The sequence below is a fragment of the Echiichthys vipera genome (genome assembly GCF_963691815.1).
Source record: "Echiichthys vipera genome assembly, chromosome: 5".
Lineage (NCBI taxonomy): Eukaryota > Metazoa > Chordata > Actinopteri > Perciformes > Trachinidae > Echiichthys > Echiichthys vipera.
The window spans coordinates 33,405,296-33,428,062 of record NC_139830.1 but is presented as its reverse complement, the minus strand read 5'-3'; the positions used below and the strand labels follow the sequence as shown (position 1 = coordinate 33,428,062).

The 22,767-nt window shown below is 39.0% G+C and overlaps 1 protein-coding gene across 2 annotated transcripts in view; it reads right to left on the bottom strand.

The window, feature by feature from the left end:
* Nucleotides 1-22,767, bottom strand: part of bcas3 (BCAS3 microtubule associated cell migration factor) — a 555,891-nt gene that overhangs the window by 337,127 nt on the left and 195,997 nt on the right. For both annotated transcript variants that reach the window (XM_083914409.1, XM_083914410.1), the window contains 3 exons: nucleotides 8,776-8,900; nucleotides 8,423-8,588; nucleotides 8,243-8,340 (listed from right to left, as the gene is read on the bottom strand). In XM_083914409.1, the coding sequence (XP_083770535.1) occupies nucleotides 8,243-8,340; nucleotides 8,423-8,588; nucleotides 8,776-8,900 (389 nt within the window). The remainder of the gene's footprint in view (nucleotides 1-8,242; nucleotides 8,341-8,422; nucleotides 8,589-8,775; nucleotides 8,901-22,767) is intronic.

Here is a 22,767-nt window from a genome sequence, read left to right as displayed (position 1 = left end):
AAAAAGTCTGTTCAGCCACTCTGGATATATAATATGATTTTGTCATTTGGATAAAATAACCCTTTACGACACTGGTGGGGAAAGTGAGCTAGGACTAGTCAGAGAGAGAGGGAGAGAGAGGGAGAGGGAGATAGAGAGAAGGGTCCTCATGTCGTTTTAAAATGGAAGAGAGAAGAACAAAGCCTGTATTGTGTTACTTATTAAACAAAATCACAACTCCTCTCTCTCCCTCTCTCCTTCTGTCTCTCTCTCTCTCCCTCCCTCTCTCTGACCCTTGGGGCCAATAACTGTTCCCTAATTAATTATTGATGTTCAGAAGCAGTTGGTGGACTGGCTGGATCAAGTTTCCAGTGGGGAGGAGGCTTTCAATGGCCGGAGTCACAGCCAGGCTCCAGTGTACAGAGCTGTGGTCATCCCCATGGGTCAAGCAAAGACACAACCCCTCCTTTTGAGTGTGTGTATGTGTGTATGTGTGTGTGTGTGTGTGTGTGTGTGTGTGTGTGTGTGTGTGTGTGTGTGTGTGTGTGTGTGTGTGTGTGTGTGTGTGTGTGTGTGTGTGTGTTAGCGTGCATGTTGGGAGCCAGACTGACCCTGGCAGTTACAGTCATATCTACCCATCTTAGTGTCCGGCGAGCCAGCCACTTCTTATGCTTTTACAATGCTTATTACCGGCTCTTAGGAGACAGAAGGTCATTGAAGTTTCACAGACAGACGTGGTGCACTGCACTCAATAAAGGTCTGAATGTATGGTTATAAGCACAGTAGAAATAACAATGTTTTGTAATGTATGGCATTGAAAAAACAGAGAGAAGAAGCACAGCAAAGAAACAAGAACACAAACCGATTCCGAAGATTGCAGAATAATAATGATAATTTTCCTGCAATGGACTGGAAAGAGGTCAGAGTTATGGACAACTGTGAAACTTCCTTACCATCCAACACTGAGGGTGCACGTGGCCCAGACACATTGGCTAAGGTATTACCTGAGCATTATAGTCACTTATCCAACTGTGTTCAAGTTGGTTGTAGTTGAAAATGTTGATCTTTCTGAAAACATCAGGTCAGATGATGTTTATGATGCTGGATGATACCAAAGCTTGTGGTGTGGGGGTTGAGGTTGTACTGTTTCTCATGATGTTCTTCCAGATTCTATCACCTCTGTTTTGTTAGTGCCTGGCATTAAGGACAAGGCTGGTAAACTAAATAGCATGGATAATTACAGACCCAATTTCTCTTGCCATTATTCTCTCCAAAGTGATGGAAAGAATCCTGCTGACAAGGATGGAAACGTTTGTTCTTACCACTGATGATCAGTTTGGCTTTAAAAGGAGACATGGCACGGATATCTTTTATGCTCTAATGGAAATAGTTGCTAAATATGGAAAACAAAACTCCCCTGTATTCATGTGTTGTATTGGTTCATTCAATGCCTTTAACAAAATGAGTCCTTTTTTCTGAAATAGTTTGCTTAAGGTGAACCAAAGTAGAATACTAGTCTGATATTCCCATCAGACAATGTGGGTTAAATGGAGCAATGCTGTATCTGCCCTGTTTCATGTAAATAATGTTGTTGTTTTTTTTCATTTAAATAATGACACTTTTTAATCCATATATTGCTGGGCTGCAGGAATAACTGAAGGTATGCTTACAGTACGACAAAGATTATGACATAAAATGTACTGCCAAAAAGAATAATGTCATGACTTTGCAGTTCGGAGGTGGGTTATTGTCCTGAATGGCATCACTCTTGCCACTTTGGTTTTTGCCTCCGCTGCATATTGTAAAATGTTGATGTCGTTAGGTTTGACAATTCTTAAATCTTCCAGGGATTATTGCCCACCAACTTGATGGAGTTGCTATTTCATGCTGCCATGTTGTTTGCGACAATCTCGACAGATTTGCATCATTGTAACATAATATAAGTGTCTGTATTTAATCTACTTAATTTTGCCAAAACAGAGAGTTATGCTTACTTCAATCCGTAAGCAGTTTATCAATTGTTTTGTTAGAAAATATTCATATGTGTATTTATGTATATATATATATATTTATATATTCAGTGGAGATCAACATTAGAGAACAACTAATAAATACTTGATATATCAATACTGTTATTTTTTGATTGTTCATAATTTGATAGAATATCAGCTTTTTAAATAACCAAGGCCCTTCAACAAAAACCTTTATTTTGTGAAAAATCAGTGAGCAAAATTTGAGAAGACTCTCAGATCCCTCCCTGGTAATTGGTGTTAATCTGACACCTGGTGACAATTGCAGCTCTCCTGGTTACTTTGCAAGATGGAAGCTGCTCTAAGGAGACTGAAACCCTGAGACAGCAGGTTGTCCAGATGAAGGCCAAAGGGATGACCCTCTCAGCCATCAGAGAGAGGTCGGGCGTTCACAGTCAGTGGTTTCAAGAATATTGAAACTTTACAAGGACACAGATTAATTTAAGTCACTCAAAAAGGCCGGTCGTCCACGTAAATCAAGTGCACGAGAGGACAGGATTATGAGAAGACAATCAATGGGGAATCAGTTCAACACTGCAGCTGGAGTTGGTCTCCAGTTCAGTGCTGAACAGGGCAAGGATCTGTCTCTGCTCACAGTGACTTGTCATTTAAGACAATTTGGACTGAAAGCCCACTCTGTAGTGACCAAACCTCTCATTAGCAGAAAGAAATAGATAGATAGATAGAATAAAAAGGCTAGACTTGCCTTTGCTGAGGAGCATGTTGTGTGGACAGAAGAGAACTGGTCCATAGTGACTTCAGTGATGAGAGCAACATGCAACCTCCACTGCAATTGTTTCCCAATCAGCTGCAATATTCATGCAACAAAATTCCCCCTGTCACCCTGTAAAAACAGGTGAAGCAGTTCTTTGAAGCTGAGAATATTGAAACAATGAAACCCCAAAGAGAATCTCTGGAAAATCCTTAGCATCAAAGTAAAGTCTAAGAAACCCACTCCAGTTACTGAACTGTGGAAGAGACTGAGTCAGAATGGACCAAGATCAAACCAGAGCAGAGTGAGAAACTAGTGATGTCCTGTGGGCGCAGATGTACTGAAGTCATTCAAAGCTGTGGTCTCTAAACTTACTATTCATTTATGAATTCTATAGAAGAAAACATTGTTGAAATCTTCTCTTCTGACACAATGGTTACAGTTCGCTAATTTTGCTCACGTTTTTTTTCACAAAATAAAGGTTTTTGTTGAAGTGCCTTGGTTATTTAGAAAAACAAGCTAGTACAGCAGTGGTATAGCAACTGCATATATTCTATCAAATTATGAACGGTAAAAAAATAACAGTATTTAAGAAAAAATCAAGTATTTATTAGTTGTTCTCTAATTTTGATCTCCACTGTATATATAGTCTACTTCTGTGTTTTACAATGTTATTTCTGTTGTTTATCCATGTGACTTCCTTTTTCTGAATGTGTTTGTATTACAAATCATACAAAAAGAAAGAAATTGCCTACTCTTGACCAACAATGGCAGTAAAATACAGTTGATATCAAAGATAGGCTTAAACTATAATTCATGTGATTTCCAGACAAGTGCCTTGTTAAAGAATATGATAAATAATTTGTTTTTGGTCTGTTCCTTTAATAACCACACAATGATTATGTGCTTGCATACCTACATGACCAGAAAAAAACAATCTTTGTTAGAGTTCTTCACAGAGGAACAGATATGTCTGTCACAGTCTTTATTGACTGTGGAAAGAGTGGCGTTTTGCTGTGCTGAAGGCTGGTCGCCAGTGGCCTGTTAGCAAAAGCAGTGAAGCAGGGAGCAAGAACAAAGGTGGCCTAGGTATTGATGTAGCCCAACCTCCTGGGGCCTGGGGCCTTGGGCCAGGGGCCGGACAGGCCGATCTCAAGGGCTAGATAAGGGGCTAACAATCTGATAGATCTGGAGAGGTGGCTGCACAGTGGTCAGAGGAAAGCCGTCTTGTCTGGGCTGGCCCTGTTCACCTTTATCGCTTTCATTAGTATTTTTTAAAGATTAATTTTGTCAGTTTTACTCTTTCGTCCCCTCTCTACTTTGGCGTGCCGCACTTGGCTGCCAGACATTTCACTTGCTAGGCTCCCTCTCCATTGCTCCACCTGTCTCTCTTCTCACTTTCCTCTTTTGAGTAGTACTCTGGCAGATAGGTGCTGGCATACTGACAGACTGGGATAGCTTAGTCATTATATATCATTCAGGGCGTATTTGACTGACAGTTCTTTCATTCAGCCAGTGCTTCACTTACCCCATCCTTTCTCTGCTTCTCTTTGATTACTGACCCAGTCATGGCGCCATGGTTTCTCTTTACCAAACGCCTGATGCTCCAAGGCCTTCACTCGGCCCCTCTCTAGGAGCAATTAGATCTATTGACAAGGCAACTGTGGCTGGGCTGTCATGGGCTTCAAAGTCCCAAGAGAGCAGCCGAGCCAGCCAGTCAGTCAGTCTCCACAATTAGCACATTATATGACAGGTAAGGAGGGGAGGGCTGCAGCCAAAAAGCATAGCCTCTGTTGTTGCCATCATCTCCAGACTCGAAGTAGGCAGCCAAACATCCAGGTGGTAAATTATTCACTGGTGTGTTTGCTTCAGAGCAGCTTTGCGGTGAGGGAAGAGGTGTTGGAAAACATATTGTGGACAGCTAGGCAAATATCCCCCCGACAAAAATCATATACAAAAAGCTCACTCTAAATACAAAGTCTGAATGTTGCTAATGAGCGTGTGAAAACCTCACATTCATCAAAGTACAGAGACTGGAATGATAGGGATTAGAGAAGTCATGCTGTTATTACAGAGCTGCAACACCTCTGACCAAAAGAAAAAGGGTCCATTCAAATGCTTGATGAATGGCCACAGACAGGAATCCTGTGATTCCACCTCAACTATAGATAGAGGATTCCCCAAACATAAAAAAAACTTGAGACTGCTTTTATTAAGCCAGATCATACTACAGCATCTCCTCTATTTGTGAGTATACTGTGTGTCTCTTTCTTCCTTATCTCTAAGGCAGGGCTGCACGTTGCTGTCCTCTGTGAGGCTGAGTGCTGCCAGTAGCTGCTACAGATGGACAGGTGGAGATAGTGACCATGAAGTGGCGCCACTGCTGCCTTTTATCATCCCGTCCTGGCGGCTCCGGTCTGGCCTGACCCCGGCCCTTCCTCTCCCCTTCCTATTCCTTTCCCTGCATACTGCATTTTTAATCAGCCTGGGTCATCCAATATAGAGCCACGAGACCAGAGACCATGACCTGCCAGTCAAGTGCTGCCACCTCTTTGTATCACCTTTTAGAGACACAGTTTGTTAGACAATTCTCTTTCAGTATTTCCGATTCTTGTCTAATAGTAAAAGCCGTCTTGTCTCATTTCCTCTCTTGCTACTTGTTCTCTCTTGTGATGGTTGTATCAGCAATGGAAATTAGACCTAGATAACACAATTTGTTCTGCAAGTAATAACTGTCTTTTCAGTTTCGTCTGCAGCAGCATGATCTTTATGCTCAGCATAGACAACTGGGCAAGGGGCGTATGGCTGTGCTGTAATTCATCCTAAGGTCAAATCGACTCTTTCTCCTGAATCACTTCTCCGTTGTGCTGCCAAGCCCTGGAGGAAAGGGGAGAGGAGGAGGCTAGCGAGGGGATGCATGCTGAGAAATAGGATGTTGAGAGTTAGTGTTAGGGAGCAAAGTGCAGAAAAGAAAGGTTGCACTCCAAGAGCAACTCTGTCGGTGCTAGTGGTGTCTAGGACGCTGACCCGGAGGGAAAATGGCAGGAGAAAAAGAAGTGGGTAGAGGGCTGAACAAAATATGTTCATAAATTCATACAGCATCGTGACCTCGCATTGGTTCACACTTGGTTGGTTTAGGGAATAAAGAGACACGGCGGTGTTATCTGTTCATTGTTAATTGGATGTAAATGTTAATGCAATGAATCTCTCTCATTATGCAGCCAGTTCCACTGCCCATGCTGGCAGAGAGAATGGTGGAAGAAGTTGATGCGCATGCCGTCACTTCAATATGTCCTCATCGCTCTGACACTAGAAGAGACCATTAGCACTAATTTGAAAAAATATCCTACCAGTTAGACCTGGAGCACTGCAGAAGTCGGAGACAAGTAGAGGGATTAGGGTAAACACAGCTACCACTTGCCCTGGAGCAGACACAAGAGCTAATTACAGATTCTGTGTTTATAATTATGGAGTTAGCCCAAAACGCCAGCCTATTCCAGGGGGTGGATTGATTCTGTGTGTGGCCATCCATGTGCACTTTCGCGAATTGGCCTTTCAGAGGGCAAGCTAAAGTGCTCACTGCTCTGTACTTGTTATTGAATTAGAGAGAGTTTAGGGTGTCAGCTAATTGGTCTGAGTGTGGCATCTTATAGGCATTGCCCTAGCATGTCCTAAAGCAGGCATGTAGTGTGGCTGGCAAAGGAATGGATTCAAGGTGCAGCACCGAACAAAGGAAAGGGGATAACTTCTGATAAGGCTCAGAAGATATGAAATAGCAGATATGGTGGAAGTACTCTATCACCAAAGTCTTTGAGAAAGGAAATGTTATGGCTGCTGACTGGAGAGGTCTCTTCTCAGCATGTGGCACCAATAAGAGGTTGAGGGCTGGCTTTCAACACAGTCAACATGGAAAATCAGCAGGGAATAGGGGTCACCCCCTTGACTAATGATGCAGTACATACAGAAAAAAGTACATGGCTGTGTTACTAAAACATGCACAACTAAAACATACAGAGACCTTTATTTTTCCTATAGTTTGATACATACATGTAATAAACTAAGGAAAAAATAGTATATGCAGTAAAAGAATCCATATCCTGCAGATCCATATTTTTATAAGTAACAGTTCTAGTTAATTCAACAATGGTTTATTAGGTGAAAGGGAAAATATAAAATTCCTTAGCATTGCATTTTTGGCATTAAAGAGATAGTTTGAATATTTTGAAGTAGGGTTGTATGAAGCACTGGACCTGAGAGGCCTTACACATGTCTGCAATTAATTTTGGTCACATTCCATGTATTGATTTTTAAAGAAGAGGTATTGCCTAATATTAACCTATGTGTCAGACAGGAAGCCAGTGTAGACAGTTAAGAGTCAGGGTGACGGGGTCTGAACTTAGCGGCTGCATTTTGTCAAAAGAGCATTGCAGTAGTCAACTCTGCAAGTGTGAATGGGTTTTTGATATGAAGTCTCTGAGTTTGGCTACATTTGTAAGATGATAAAAAGCTGATCTTGTTGCTGCTTTTGGCTATAAGGTTTTATCCACACAACTACGTTTTCATTTAAAAATGCATATCTTTTACTACGTTCACGCCTGGTGTGCATGTTACTTCAGTGTTTCTGAGCGCCAAAAAGGAAGATGTTTGGAAAGGCTGCTGAGCCTGTTGAAATATCCGAGGTTGTGTTCTAGAAACGAGACCTTTTGAAACGATGACGCATACACCCACATAAGTCAGTTTTATCTTTATTTAGGTAGGCTGACATACCTTTTGTGGTTTCTTTCTTCTTGTTGGTGTTCTTTTCCTTTTGCAATGGTTTCTTTCGGCGATGGATAATGCTCCCGGTACCACTCTAATGTCTCCATATTTGCTTTTGCAGCATCTCCCGTCTGTGTTTTCCATCATATATAACAGATTGACATTAATCTGCTTCCTATTTAGTTTGTACATTGGTACGCACATGCCCAGTGTACGCGAATGGTCGTGTGATATGTGTCTTCAGCCATGTTAATATAGATGGACATTATTTCTGATACAGATAAAAAAGCGATTGTATAGACAGAGCTTGTTTTTGTTTTGAAATGCCTTGGATGAAAATGTAGTAGTGTGGATGTAGATTGAAGTCAACTATAAACCAAGGTAGGCTCCACAGGTCACTGAGGTCTAATTTTATAAACAAATGCATTAAACGAAATTGAATTCCTGCCCATTTTTTGCTACAAAAAATGAAAACACATGTCATGAGAGTACATGCTTGTAGCACTATCATACTATCATAATGTTTCATTCTTTATAAGGATCCTAATGAGTTGAGACCTGAAACCTGTGTTCAATTTATTTTGAGCAGCTTAAAGTGAATCTGCATTGATTTGTATTAGCTTGTATTGTTTCAATTGACTTAATATGCATTTATATGTCCTTGAAATGTTATTTTGCATTCTCTTTGAACACGCTGGTACTGTGAATAGGCTTGTTTGTGTAAACCAATCAACACCAGAAAAAAGAAAAAGTCAGCACTTACCAGCCAGAAGATACTGATAGTACTGCACCAGGTCTGAGGCCAACACCAAGGGGTGGTTGGAGCTGAAGGGTGGCTGGAGCTCATTCCACTGTGGAGTCCTGCTCCAAAAGACAAATCAACTATGAGAATGACTTTATTACAGGCACTTTTTCTAGGATAAAGTGGTCAACACAGTATTACCTGGCTAGAGTCCAGCAGGCCCTTGGACAGGTGCTGAGCTCCAAAGGTGTCTCATCGCTAATCTTTTGAGCAGTGCTAATTGGCCGAGGCTCCAGGACATGCTCCACCAAGTTACCATAGCAACTGATGATGTACAGCGAGTCGACAACAGACTGTCTGGACTGATCTATGATAAGGATTTGAAAGAAGGGATTGATAAAAACACTGTTTCAGTTTCTATTTAAAATAATGATTAAAAAGAGCATTATCAACAATAATATTAATGGATACAATTGCATGAAGAAGAAATGTCCAGGTTTTGCCAGGATATTGACTCCAGAAAAATGTAAAAGCACCCGTGGTCATGGTCTTACCTTTCTCTCTCTTCATGTTGGGGTTGGTGATGAACCAGGAGCGGGAGGAGGCAAAGATGGTGGCCACACAGAACTCTCCTCCACTGGACTTGCTGGGCGAGATCTGAGGGGGCGGCTTAGCTTTGCTTCAGGAGGGAAAAGAGTACAACACTGAGACAAAGCAAAAACGGCAACTGTTCAGCAAAGTCTTGTCTCAAAGGTGCTCTGTGTTTTGTCTCAACACAAAATTACTCAAATTACTTGAGATTGGCAGGTTTAAATCCTGTAACCAAATGAGACCACGGAGAAGGATATTGCTAATTCCAAGTTTATACAAAATTATTGTTTTGTCAGAGTGAAGACCACACTTCCCATAAAACTTGTTGTTAAAGAGCAGCAAACACGATATGTCCCTCTAAAACCGTACTTTTGGCACAACATGTGACCATCAAATATGTAGCACCCTTGGGACCAAGATTTAAAATAGTTTTTTTGTTTTATGAATGATAAAAAAAAAAGAATCTGATTCGGAGGAAGTGAGGTTTTTTACAAGAAATGCAACACCCTGCATGCAAGTAAATGAAAAATGACAGCAATATGATTGACAAACTTTATAAAAGTGCATTGCATGCAAGAAGCTAAGCAAGGGAAATTGGAAATACATAAGAATAAAAATTCACCAGAAAATTTGGAAATATTTTTTCCCTGACACATATGGTAATGTATGAAATACTTATAGAATAACCATAATCCGTATCGTGCTAAACTCTATTCCTGGCCACATTTAAACCCCTCTTGTAACTCAACACCGCTAAAATATTCTGTTTCACTGGGCAATACATCACAGTGCAGATGCTAAACACACTCCAACTTCCATTTCTCAGGGAATTTAAGACTGCTTCTGGGTTAGGTTACATTACCACCAATAATAATGCTGTCGCAAGAGCCCAATACGTCATCATTCATTTTAATGAAACCACAGTGTACAGTAGGTGAAGTGAGTATGCCACAAAATTTTTTTTATAGCAGCACTGTAAAAGAAGAGAACAAATTATATCTGCTTCATTCATTAGCAAAATACAGTATGTATAGGAGCACTATCCGGTTGCTAAATTGATTGTTATTACTTTATTTTAATTTGAGGCTTGATATTTTGGACTGACATTAAATAATTAAATGAAATGTAACAAGTACCTTGCAGCATTGTGCTAAATACTGTAATGTTCCAGAGTTGCACTGTCTGGGCTTAAAACAGTATAAACCACAGGGGTTTCTTTGTGTTATAGAAGCCTTCAAATGGGGCTTCTGACTGACTTTATAACTTCAGAATCAAACTTAAAGCAGACTGACCTGATATCTTCAGAATCAAACTTAAAGCAGGCGGACTTGATAACCTCAGAATAAAACTTAAAAAAAACTGACTTGATAAATTCAGAATCAAACTTAAAGCAGACTGATTTGATAACTTCAGAAACAAACTTAAAGCACACTAACTTGATAACTTCAGAATCAAACTTAAAGCAGACTGACTTGATAACTTCCGAAACAAACTTAAAGCAGACTGACTTGAAAACTTCAAAATCCAACTTAAAGCAGACTTAATTGATAAATTCAGAATCAAACTTAAAGCAGACTGACTTCATAACTTCTAAATCAAACTTAAAGCAGACTGACTTAATAACTTCAGAATCCAACTTAAAGCAGACTGACTTGATAGCTTCAGAATTAAACTGAATGCACGCTGACTTGATAACTTCAGAAACACACGTAAAGCACACTGACTTGACAACTTCAAAATCAAACTTAAAGCAGACTGACGTGATAACTTCAGATTTAAACTGACTTGATAACTTCAAAATCAAAATTAAAGCAGACTGACTTGATAACTTGAAAATCAAACTTAAAGCAGACAGACTTGATTACCTCAAAATTAAACTTAAAGCAGACTGACTTGATAACTTCAGAGTCAAAGTTAAAGCAGACTGACTTGATAACTTCAGAAACAAACTTAAAGCAGACTGACTTGATAACTTCAGAATCAAACTTAAAGCAGACTGACTTGATAACTTCAAAATCAAACTTAAAGCAGACAGACTTGATAACTTCAAACTAAACTTAAAGCAGATTGACTTGATAACTTCAGTATCAAACTTAAAGCAGACTGACTTGATAACTAAAAAATCAAACTTAAAGACTGACATGACAACTTCAAAATCAAACTTAAAGCACACTGACTTGTTAACTTCAAAATCAAACTTAAGCAGACTGACTTGATAACTTTAGAATCAAACTTAAAGCACGCTGACTTGATAATTTCAGAAACAAACGTAAAGCACACTGACTTGACTACTTCAAAATCAAACTTAAAGCAGACTGGCGTGATAACTTCAGATTTAAACTGACTTGATAACTTCAAAATCAAAATTAAAGCAGACTGACTTGATAACTTCAGAATTAAACTTAAAGCACGCTGACTTGATAACTTCAGAAACAAACGTAAAGCACACTGACTTGACTACTTCAAAATCAAACTTAAAGCAGACTGGCGTGATACCTCAAAATTAAACTTAAAGCAGACTGACTTGATAACTTCAGAGTCAAAGTTAAAGCAGACTGACTAGATAACTTAATAATCAAATGTAAAGCAGACTGACATAATAACTCCAGAATCACACTAAAAGCAGACTGACTTCATAACTTCAGAATCAAACTTAAAGCAGACTGAATTGGAAACTTCTGAATCAAACTTAAAGCAGACTGACGTCATAACTCCCAAATCAAACTTAAAGCAGACTGACTTGATAACTTCAGAATTAAACTGAAAGCACGCTGACTTGATAACTTCAGAAACAAACGTAAAGCACACTGACTTGACAACTTCAAAATCAAACTTAAAGCAGACTGGCGTGATAACTTCAGATTTAAACTGACTTGATAACTTCAAAATCAAAATTAAAGCAGACTGACTTGATAACTTCAAAATCAAACTTAAAGCAGACAGACTTGATAACCTCAAAATTAAACTTAAAGCAGACTGACTTGGTAACTTCAGAGACAAAGTTAAAGCAGACTGACTTGATAACTTCAGAAACAAACTTAAAGCAGACTGACTTGATAACTTCAGAATCAAACTTAAAGCAGACTGACTTGATAACTTCAAAATCAAACTTAAAGCAGACAGACTTGATAACTTCAAACTAAACTTAAAGCAGATTGACTTGATTACCTCAAAATTAAACTTAAAGCAGACTGACTTGATTACCTCAAAATTAAAGCAGACTGACTTGATAACTTCAGAAACAAACTTAAAACAGACTGACTTGATAACTTCAGTATCAAACTTAAAGCAGACTGACTTGATAACTTCAAAATTAAACCTTAAGCAGACTGACTAGATACCTTAATAATCAAACGTAAAGCAGACTGACATAATAACTCCAGGATCACACTAAAAGCAGACTGACTTCATAAGTTCAGAATCAAACTTAAAGCAGACTGACTTGATAACTTCAGAATCAAACTTAAAGCAGACTGAATTGGAAACTTCTGAATCAAACTTAAAGCAGACTGACTTCATAACTTCTAAATCAAACTTAAAGCAGACTGACTTGATAACTTCAGAATTAAACTGAAAGCATGCTGACTTGATAACTTCAGAAACAAACGTAAAGCACACTGACTTGACAACTTCAAAATCAAACTTAAAGCAGACTGGCGTGATAACTTCAGATTTAAACTGACTTGATAACTTCAAAATCAAATTTAAAGCAGACTGACTTGATAACTTGAAAATCAAACTTAAAGCAGACAGACTTGATTACCTCAAAATTAAACTTAAAGCAGACTGACTTGGTAACTTCAGAGTCAAAGTTAAAGCAGACTGACTTGATAACTTCAGAAACAAACTTAAAGCAGACTGACTTGATAACTTCAGAATCAAACTTAAAGCAGACTGACTTGATAACTTCAAAATCAAACTTAAAGCAGACAGACTTGATAACTTCAAACTAAACTTAAAGCAGATTGACTTGATTACCTCAAAATTAAACTTAAAGCAGACTGACTTGATTACCTCAAAATTAAAGCAGACTGACTTGATAACTTCAGAAACAAACTTAAAACAGACTGACTTGATAACTTCAGTATCAAACTTAAAGCAGACTGACTTGATAACTTCAGAATTAAACTTAAAGCCGGCTGACTTGATAACTTAAAAATCAAACTTAAAGACTGACTTGACAGCTTCAAAATCAAACTTAAAGCACACTGACTTGACAACTTCAAAATCAAACTTAAAGCAGACTGACTTGATAACTTCAAAATCAAAAATAAAGCAGACAGACTTCATAACTTCAAATTAAACTTAAAGCAGACTGACTTGATAACTTCGAAATAAAAATTAAAGCAGACTGATCGATAACTTCAGAAACAAACTTAAAGCAGACTGACTTGATAACTTCAGAATCAAAGTTAAAGCAGACTGACTTGATAACTTCAAAATCAAACTTAAAGCAGACAGACTTGATAACTTCAAACTAAACTTAAAGCAGATTGACTTGATTACCTCAAAATTAAACTTAAAGCAGACTGACTTGATTACCTCAAAATTAAAGCAGACTGACTTGATAACTTCAGGAACAAACTTAAAACAGACTGACTTGATAACTTCAGTATCAAACTTAAAGCAGACTGACTTGATAACTTCAGAATTAAACTTAAAGCCGGCTGACTTGATAACTTAAAAATCAAACTTAAAGACTGACTTGACAGCTTCAAAATCAAACTTAAAGCACACTGACTTGACAACTTCAAAATCAAACTTAAAGCAGACTGACTTGATAACTTCAAAATCAAAAATAAAGCAGACTGACTTGATAACTTCAAAATCAAACTTAAAGCAGACAGACTTCATAACTTCAAATTAAACTTAAAGCAGACTGACTTGATAACTTCGAAATACAAATTAAAGCAGACTGATCGATAACTTCAGAAACAAACTTAAAGCAGACTGACTTGATAACTTCAGAATCAAACTTAAAGCAGACTGACTTGATAACTTCAGAATCAAACTTAAAGCAGACTGACTTGATAACTTCAGAATCAAAGTTAAAGCAGACTGACTTGATTACTTCTAAATCAAACTTAACTTGCCTGTGTTTCGGTTTAACAAGTGACTCTTTTAACTAAAGACTTTCAGCTGAGTGCCTCTGCGGTTTCCATAGTGACTGTAGATGATGAAAACAGGATTATGTTTTCAAGAGAGATACTACTGTATAAAAAAGGAGATAGTCTAAGATATGTCTTACTACACCAGGGAGACAGATGCATGGCTGGTGGCGCACCGGGTTAATCACTTTTATTTATTTTCCTACAACGTCATGACTACCTATAAAAGTATTTTTTGTGGTGAATAAAATTCTACATGTTTACACAAGCAGGTTTCAAAGTCAAATATATTACTTAAGAAAATTAATTAGCAACAGATATAATTAGAAAGAACTCGCTCTCTTCCGGTTTACTGTAACAACAAGCAACATACAAAACTCCATTGACAGATTTACTCAAACAAAACTATAAAGACTGATCAGGTAGGTAACGTTATGTTTAAGATTTCAATGAAAAACTATTCTCTTCTTATTAACATCTGCCGTCACTATGGCAACTTCAGACACTTTGAGCCAAAAGTGGCCTGTTAACGGGTCACTCGATAAACTGCCCAGACGGGAGTCACACATTACCATTTGTCTTTCCTTTCCTTCTCAAACTATCAGCCCAATTTCAAAAAATTCTAGGCGGAGAAACCCCCGAAGCCTGTCTGCAAAGTACTCTGACTTGTGGGCTACAGCCCCAGGTGTTTCCACTGTCAAGTGACGCGCCTGCAGTTGAACCATATTTGCACCCTTGTAGCTCTCATTAGGAGCACAAGAGACGATAGCTGCCACTCATCCGCGATAAAAATGTGCATTTACAGTGACATAAGATTCTGTGACAAAGGACTCTTCTCATGCTACTGCAGAGGTTTGGTATTATTTTGAGCAGTATTAGTGGTGAAAAAAGACATTTAATGCCTTCACGGTACTGTCCCGAGCTAATCAGTGTTAGCCACGTCCGACTGTTAGCGATTCTTTGGGATATCCCCGTTAAAAGTTGATACACGAAAGAAAAATGGCTTGATGGCTTATCTGATTAAGTTATTTGATTAAGTGCCGAAAATGACCATGGGATGATTTTGCGCCTGAATTACACTTTAAGGATGGGAATTGATATAAAATTAGCAATACCAAGGCCATTGTTGATTCTGCTTATTGATGCGATTCCTTATCAATTCCCTTATCAAATCAAGATCAGTGTGTTATTCTTTTATAAGGTACTTGAAAGCAATACTCGAGACAAAGTACAAGTATCTTAGCAGAAGATGACTTTAGTAGAAGTGAAAGTCACCTTTTAGAATATTACTTGAGCAAAAGTCTTAAAGTAGTATGAAAAGTGATTTTCTAATATTAAATGCTCTTAAGTTTCGGAAGCAAATGTAAAAGTACAAATAACACTGACTATAACTTGTCCTGTCCAGGGTGTACCCCGCCTGTTGTCAGGTTGGACCGAGTCCCACCCCCCACCACCGTCAGGAACAAGCGCTGGGAGATTGATGGATGGATGGATGGTATAATTTGAATATGTATTTCCATTTAACACAGCCTTATTTATTTATTTTTGTGTAAATTAATGTTTGGAGTGCTATCCCGATTTTCACCATCAGGGGCCTTCATCTCCCAGTGAGACAGCACGGTGTGACTGTAGTCGCCTCTCATTGTCTTTAGTCTGGATATGGTCTGGACAAAGCGAGAGACAGAGACACCCTCAAAGCAATTTCAGTCAAAAGCAACTGGACTGGTTGTTAGTCTAGGAAGACGTTTCACCTCTCATCTAAGAGGCTTCATCAGTTCATGTACGCATCTGAACAGGCTGGGACTGGTCAGACACACACCACACATCTCATTATTTTTTTGTTTCCACAGAACACTTTTAATCTGGCTCCTTATAACGATGTCTAGCAGGACGTGAGAATGCCTGGAATCGTTAGAGGAATTGATACCATGTAGATGTGTAAAATTCCGATAGACCAGAACATTTGGAGCCAGTTCCAAATAGGAACCGGTTCTCGATTCCCAATCCTAGTAAACATGCCCCTGGCCCAGCTTTTTTAGAACGTGTTGCAGGCATCAAATTTAAAATGAGTGTATATTTGCAAAAAAAAAACAATAAAGTTTATCAGTTTGAACGGTCTTTGTAGTGTATTCAATTGAATATAGGTTGAAAAGGATTTGCAAATTATTGTATTCTGTTTTTATTTACATTTTACACAACGTCCCAACTTCAGTGGAATTGGGGTTGTATACTCCTTCAGTTACACATCTGCTCCTCCATATGGTAGGGACCAATAAACATTTAAGTCACACTGGATGCATAAGATCTAAAATATATTTAAATAAATACATACAATATTTATCACTCGATTGAACATGCACCTCACAAGCAGTGTCCAAGTTGCCTTCACTGGTTGCATCACTGTGTTGGCCATGGGAGAGCATTTATTGGAAGTTATTGGATTATTCAGCATGTCAGGACTGTTTGAGAGGAAATGGACACAGAAAGGGTATTTAGCTGCAATAGGGCTCCCCATATGGTAATGATCAGAGAACAGTAGTGAGGTCTGGCATTATTGCCTGGCCTTATAACCAACCTGGACAGTAAAACATTGTCAAAGCAAAACAGGCATGAGGTGAGCTAAGGGCTTAAAGACTCATGATGGTGTCAAACATTCCCAGAGGAATGCTTAACCTTGACCTTTGGAAACCGCACTGGTGTGGAAGCAACACACTCATCTCTGACTACACTCACTGAAAAAAGACAAAGAAATTGATGCAGAACTGCACTTTTTCATGTTGTTCAGGGTTTTCCCTACCACGAAGTATCTGGCCATCTGGACGAGCCAATGCATGGGACTGGATTGGATGGGCGGGGCTGGGGTCTTGATACCATGTTCACTTCCTGCTTGTATACCACAGTACAAACGGAATTCAAACAAACAACTTTTCAAAGAACCAACAAGTTTCTTCAGCTCAGTGTTATCTATGTTTCCAACACAGCAGCAGCCTGCAGTTTAGTGTGCCCACCCAAAATTAAGTGAAGAGCATGTGTCTCCACAGTAAATCTGTTGAGTGTTTGATGGTTATTTATTTGTTCTTTAGAACGTAACCACTGTGAAAATGTTTTATCCTCTCTCTCTCTTCGCTCACCTGAGCTCCACACACACCAGTCTGCAGCTGAGTGTGCCAGCCCGCTCACACGATCTATTTTTTCAACTGCCCCACCTGCCTCCACCTACTCTTTCTGAAATAGTGGCTTGGTTTAGCAGTCAGTCTGGTTCGCTCCAATTCCACTGGATTGACCGCCGAAACTAGCTAGCTAGGTCGCTGGCTAGCACATATGCTACATACTACAGCTAGCAACCTAGAGTGCTTCGAATCCACAAAGAAGGCTAACACAAGCTAGCTCAATGAATCAAACTTGCATGCTAAGATGGTATACGTTTTGCCGAGCCATGACTCTTATTAGACCACAATCCATGCTGTCATGTACAGCACACTCCAGGTTTGTGATAATTATTTTTTCCTTCAAACATATTGATTTCAGCTGCATTTAAAATATTAGGTTATAGATTTGGTCAGGGAAATTAGTCGTTCGGAAGATCACTAATGCCATGTAATAAAGACTGAAGTTCAACAGTAATGCTTGTAGGGGCAGATGGTGTAATTAGTAGTCCAGCTAACTTTCACAGTACAGATGCTGAAAGCTGTTGCCTCCCTTCAGACTTCCCTTAAGCACTTCATAAATTACTCCCTAGATGCAAGGCGGTGTTGATGTCTTTCTTTGGCCAACACTGTATGAAAGAAGGATCAGGAAATAGGAAAAGGTTAAGGTAGTCATAAGAAAGGCCTCTATACAAGTTTGGTAGCTTATATGTATTAGTGCTGGGTCAACCGGAGTAGGCTGAATAACCAAATATCCACAGTAAGCCCAGTCTGTAAAAGGCAAATGGAGGGGGAGATACTGTAAAGTCACACTCAGGATATTGCGTTGGCTGACTCCAGAGTGCCCTTGTCTCTTCTTCCTCTGGCCTATTTGTTTTTCAGAGCATCCAGAAGATACAATATTTAACCAACAGGTCCAGTTGACTATCCAATTGTTATGAGGATGTTTTTCCCCTAAGCATGCCTTATTTTTTCAGCCTTTCAACCTCAACAATCCTGGACTAGAGTAAGGCAAATTAAAGATTACAATAGGAACAAAAATAAAAATAGACATAAAACATATGATATATATGTAGAAACTTTGAAGAACTGTGATCCATTGAAGTGAAAATGGCTATAAGAATGTTAATAGTTAGGGATCTGTTGGTCACAAGAAACCAGATAGTTTCTGTTCAGTGCTGAATTTAAGGAACTGTATTCCTGACTTTGACTGCGTGGTCCTGCAAAGCCGAAGTTCTTCTTTGGTGAGGTGTTTAATTGCCGAAAAACACTAGTGTTCCATCTCTCCCATGGCTGGAAAATATGTTAAACCCTCAAATGCCCTGTGGTTAACTGGTTTCAATAATCCAGGAAACACAAATCCCATTTCAGAGCATGCTGATGTCGGTTTACAAGGGTGAGAGCTTGGGGCTGACAAATATACCGCAGAGCAACTTACACTGTGTACTAAAAGATATTCTAACCTCCTCACAGTCTTTATGCTGACTTTGGATGTAAATGGAAGAATAAATCTAGGAAAGACATTGTTTAAATCTGAATAGGTTTTCTTGAAAGAAAAATGACAAATCAGCAAGAAAGGACTTTTAAGTGGCACTATACAGATTATTATTTGGTACCATTAGGATTGCAACGCATATGGACCTCACACACCTATATATATAATATATATATATATATATATATGCTATAACAAAGTACATACACGTATATAATCACACACACCAATATGTAAACATGTGAGTGGTAGCAAGCTATAACACTGGCTCCCCAATGTGGTCTCACAGTTGATGAGCTGGATTTGGGGCTCTTTGAAGAGGCCTCAGTCAGTGCAGAGCCTGCCAACAGGACCAAAGATCACAGCTCAGTTCTCGTCTCCTCTGGGTGCAGTGACCACCAAAGTTTATTCATCTGTGTTTTAAATCATCCTTTTCCTCTTGATCTCACTTGAAAGTGTTGAGGTTTCTGCCCTCACAACGGAAAGGCACAGCTCCAGCAGAAATGGGCTTAATTCTGCTCTCAATACAGAGGACAGCAACCAGATTTTGGAATGGACCAGCGGTAGGGGTGTGGGTTAGCGAATGGCACCAAGTTACAAAAAACGTAACCCAATATCAATAAATTATGAAACATAAATATACAAAAAGGGAAATCCAAGGTGTAAACGGCATATCTCTTTTTTTCTTGTTCCCCAACAAGATTTAGTTTTGTAGAATTGCCCTTTAGCAGGGAGTGGAATCTTTGCAACTTTAATTTACTGAATTCACTACTCATGTCATTTTCACTTTTAATTTTACAAATGAGGACTCTTGTCTGAGCTAATAGCTTTTCCTCAAGGGCATAATTCAATCTCTGACATCAACCATCAAAGTCCCTTGGCATTACAATACCCTGGGCTACAGCAAAGCGCCTCTGAGGGGGTATGGAAGTCCAGTGGCAGCTTCCATTTATTTTCAGTGGCCTCACCGTAAACAAATATGATAGAGCTCACTTGAGCTGGCCATCCAGCGGTTAATTCAAATCAGAAAACGAGGCGGCATTAAGACTGCAACTGGAAAGGGTAAGAAAGACAGAGAGAGGAGGATATATATATATATATATATATATATATATATATATATATATATATATATACATAGAGAGAGAGAGAGAGAGAGAGAGAGAGAGAGAGAGAGAGAGAGGCAGTCATGTAGAGGACACATCCTTCAACGTCACATTTATTATTTTACAACAGCCCTTGGAAAAGAGGCAGTCTTGGGGCTGTGTCGAACACACAACACTAATGACAACCACTGGGGAAACTCAATGAACATTGGAGAGTGGCCATCACCGTGGAAACTAGGACTTTTTTTAGCTGTTCCTATTCCCTAAGTGCCAAATTAGACATGTAAGTTTATTAAAAAGTGGAGTCAGATTGTGCAAATAATCTTAAATATATTGGTGTGAGGCCACATTTTTGCTCATAAGGTTGGACTATTGCACAACAATATACAGTTGATTAAAATACATGCTTGGAGTATGAAAGGGAAATTTGAGATGAGGTATCACTTTTTATTGTATCCTTGAAAAGGAAATGAAATAAGGGCTAAACTCTGGGTAAGCAGATACTGGCAAATGGACTGTCATAGATCACAAATTAAGACATACACTTTTAGAGAAACAATAAAGGATAACTAGCTCAAATTTGAGCAGAAGGCAGTGATTGTGAGGGTCAAGATTCCAATGCTCATGATGTGTACCTTTGTGTACCTTTGCTCTGAAATCACTAAGGGCCTATATTAAGCGGGAGGTGGATGAAGGCAGAAAGAAAAAAGTTTCAATTAAAAAGTATAAGTGACTGCCCACAACAGGCACCACATGTTATTAATTTCCTAAAGTGAATGGAGTCAACCGGGAGGAGCTGGAGAGCAGGGAGCTGGGAAGGGGAAAATTCACTTCAATGAGCTGCTCAGTTATCTCTCCATGAGTGCCACTGTCATAATAAGGCTTCATTTAAAATCTTGTAAGCATCTATATTCACAGGACCGCGTTGAAAAGGTTATTTATTATACTGTATATAAGATAATTATTATTATTACCCAGTGCAAGAAAAAGTTTCTTGAATAAGAAAAGTATATTCACTGTCACATTTGAATCTACAACGGCATATTAGGGCCAATTATGAAAGAATAAATAAATTAAGGACCTGGGGAGAGGGGTAATATTTTGAGAAAAGATTAAAAACTAGCAAATCTATGAGAAAAAAACTTGCAGATTTACAAGTTTAAAAACTAGCAAATCTACGAGAAAAAAATTGCAGATTTACGAGTTTGAAAACTAAATTAAAAAAGTCAGAAAAATTGTGTTTTATTTTTCTCTTCCAGTTTTTTGTTTTACGGTCCGTGTATCTTTTGGGTCCATGTATTATGATAACAAAAATTAAAATCACTAAAAGAAAAAATAACTTTTCTTCTTCTTTCAACTTCTCCGACCGGGAGTTGTCAGTTCCCCAGTAAAGCAGCTGCAAGGATAGTGCTGTGTCAGAGAGGGATTTACACTGGAACACTGGAGGTGAATAATAAAACACTATTTTTCTGACTTCGGATTTTATACATTTTCGACATTTTTCGAGAGTAGATATTTCAATTTTATAAATCTGCGACTTCTTTTCTCATAGATTTGACTGACCGTTTTGACCGTTTCATCTGACCAAATCTGCAGCAAACACTTCACCTCTGCATCAGACCACCGCGAACCGTTCGGCGGGATCTTTTTAAATGTCCATCGCGGGAAACAGACGCATATGAACAGACATCAGGACCGCCATCAATGCTCGCGCTCGTACACGTGAGCACGCTCATGCCTATACATGTGCATCCCATAATAAGAACAAAAAGCCCAATGATGTTCTTTGTGGATTTGTCACTTTGAGTGACTTCTTTCACATTACACATTGTGATTAAGTTTTAATTCAATTCTTTACTTATATTTAACCAAACAGAAAACTTACAGTGTTTGGTTCACCTTTAGTCCTTTGCCAAACAAACTTTGTAGGAGACAGGTGCACATCACTCACATTTTTATACCCACACAAGACACTGTTCACAATTTTCAGACTTTCAACTCAGACACGTATGTAAAAAACACTCTGCTTTGATTAATATTTTTTTAAACTCAATACACATACTAGGCCTGGATGTGGCGCTGTTACTGCCACAGAAATATGCCAACAACGGAGAAGACGAGACGGACAAACGCAAACACCGGCGAGTTTCTCTCTAAATCTGGTGACTTTCCAAATCCTCGTCCATACTAAAGAGAAATCTAGCGACTGTTTCTGATGTTATTGGAGACTTTTGTGGTGTTTTGGACTCTGATGTACCAATCACTCTGTAGTTAGTGTCCTCAACGAGCAGAGGGTGCCCCAAAGCCATAACAGGCGCCACTTTCACACTAGATTTAGAGACTTTTCACACCTTCTTAGAACTTTATTTAGAAAATTTAGCGACCATTTAGGGACAGGGAAAAGGGAGAAATATCTGGTCGGCCTAATTCATTCTCATGCATGTGGCGTGATGACGTCATCGCTTAACAAAGTATGTAGTTTCACCGTCCAGACGACTACCACATGGGGGGTGTTTTCAGATCTTCCCACTCTGGGAACCGGTTTCAAAAGATACCGTCTTCAGGCTCCGATAACGCCGGCTGTGTGTGGATGGTCGGCCAAAACCATACTAAAGTTGTACGGTTACAGGAAAACGTGTCTCGCTGTGGACGGGCCCTGAGACCCTTCAGTGACTACATTCTAGCTTCTCCCCAAAGTTGACCGGTAAAAGAGCAGCGATGAATAAACATCAGAGAATCAGCGGCAGATGGCTGTGTCAGGGCGTCTTGCAGATGGATGGCCGAACATGTATTTAACACAAAGGCCCTATTCTTATATCATTGAGGGTTAAAACAGAAAAAGACAAGGAGACAGTGATGTCATTTTCTAGTGGGTGGCTCTAGTGAGTAGTTCAAAAGAAACCAAACAAGAAGTGCTATGGCATTTCCCTAAAATATGTCCCTCAGACTACCACCTATGATACATAACTAAAGCATTCCACTGTTTTATGTTTGCAACCTTTCGTATAGAACAGTCATTCATTCAAATGTGAAACCAAGACATATGCATAACAAATATAACATCCAACCAAAAATCCTTTCATTGCTGTACTGTAGTGGC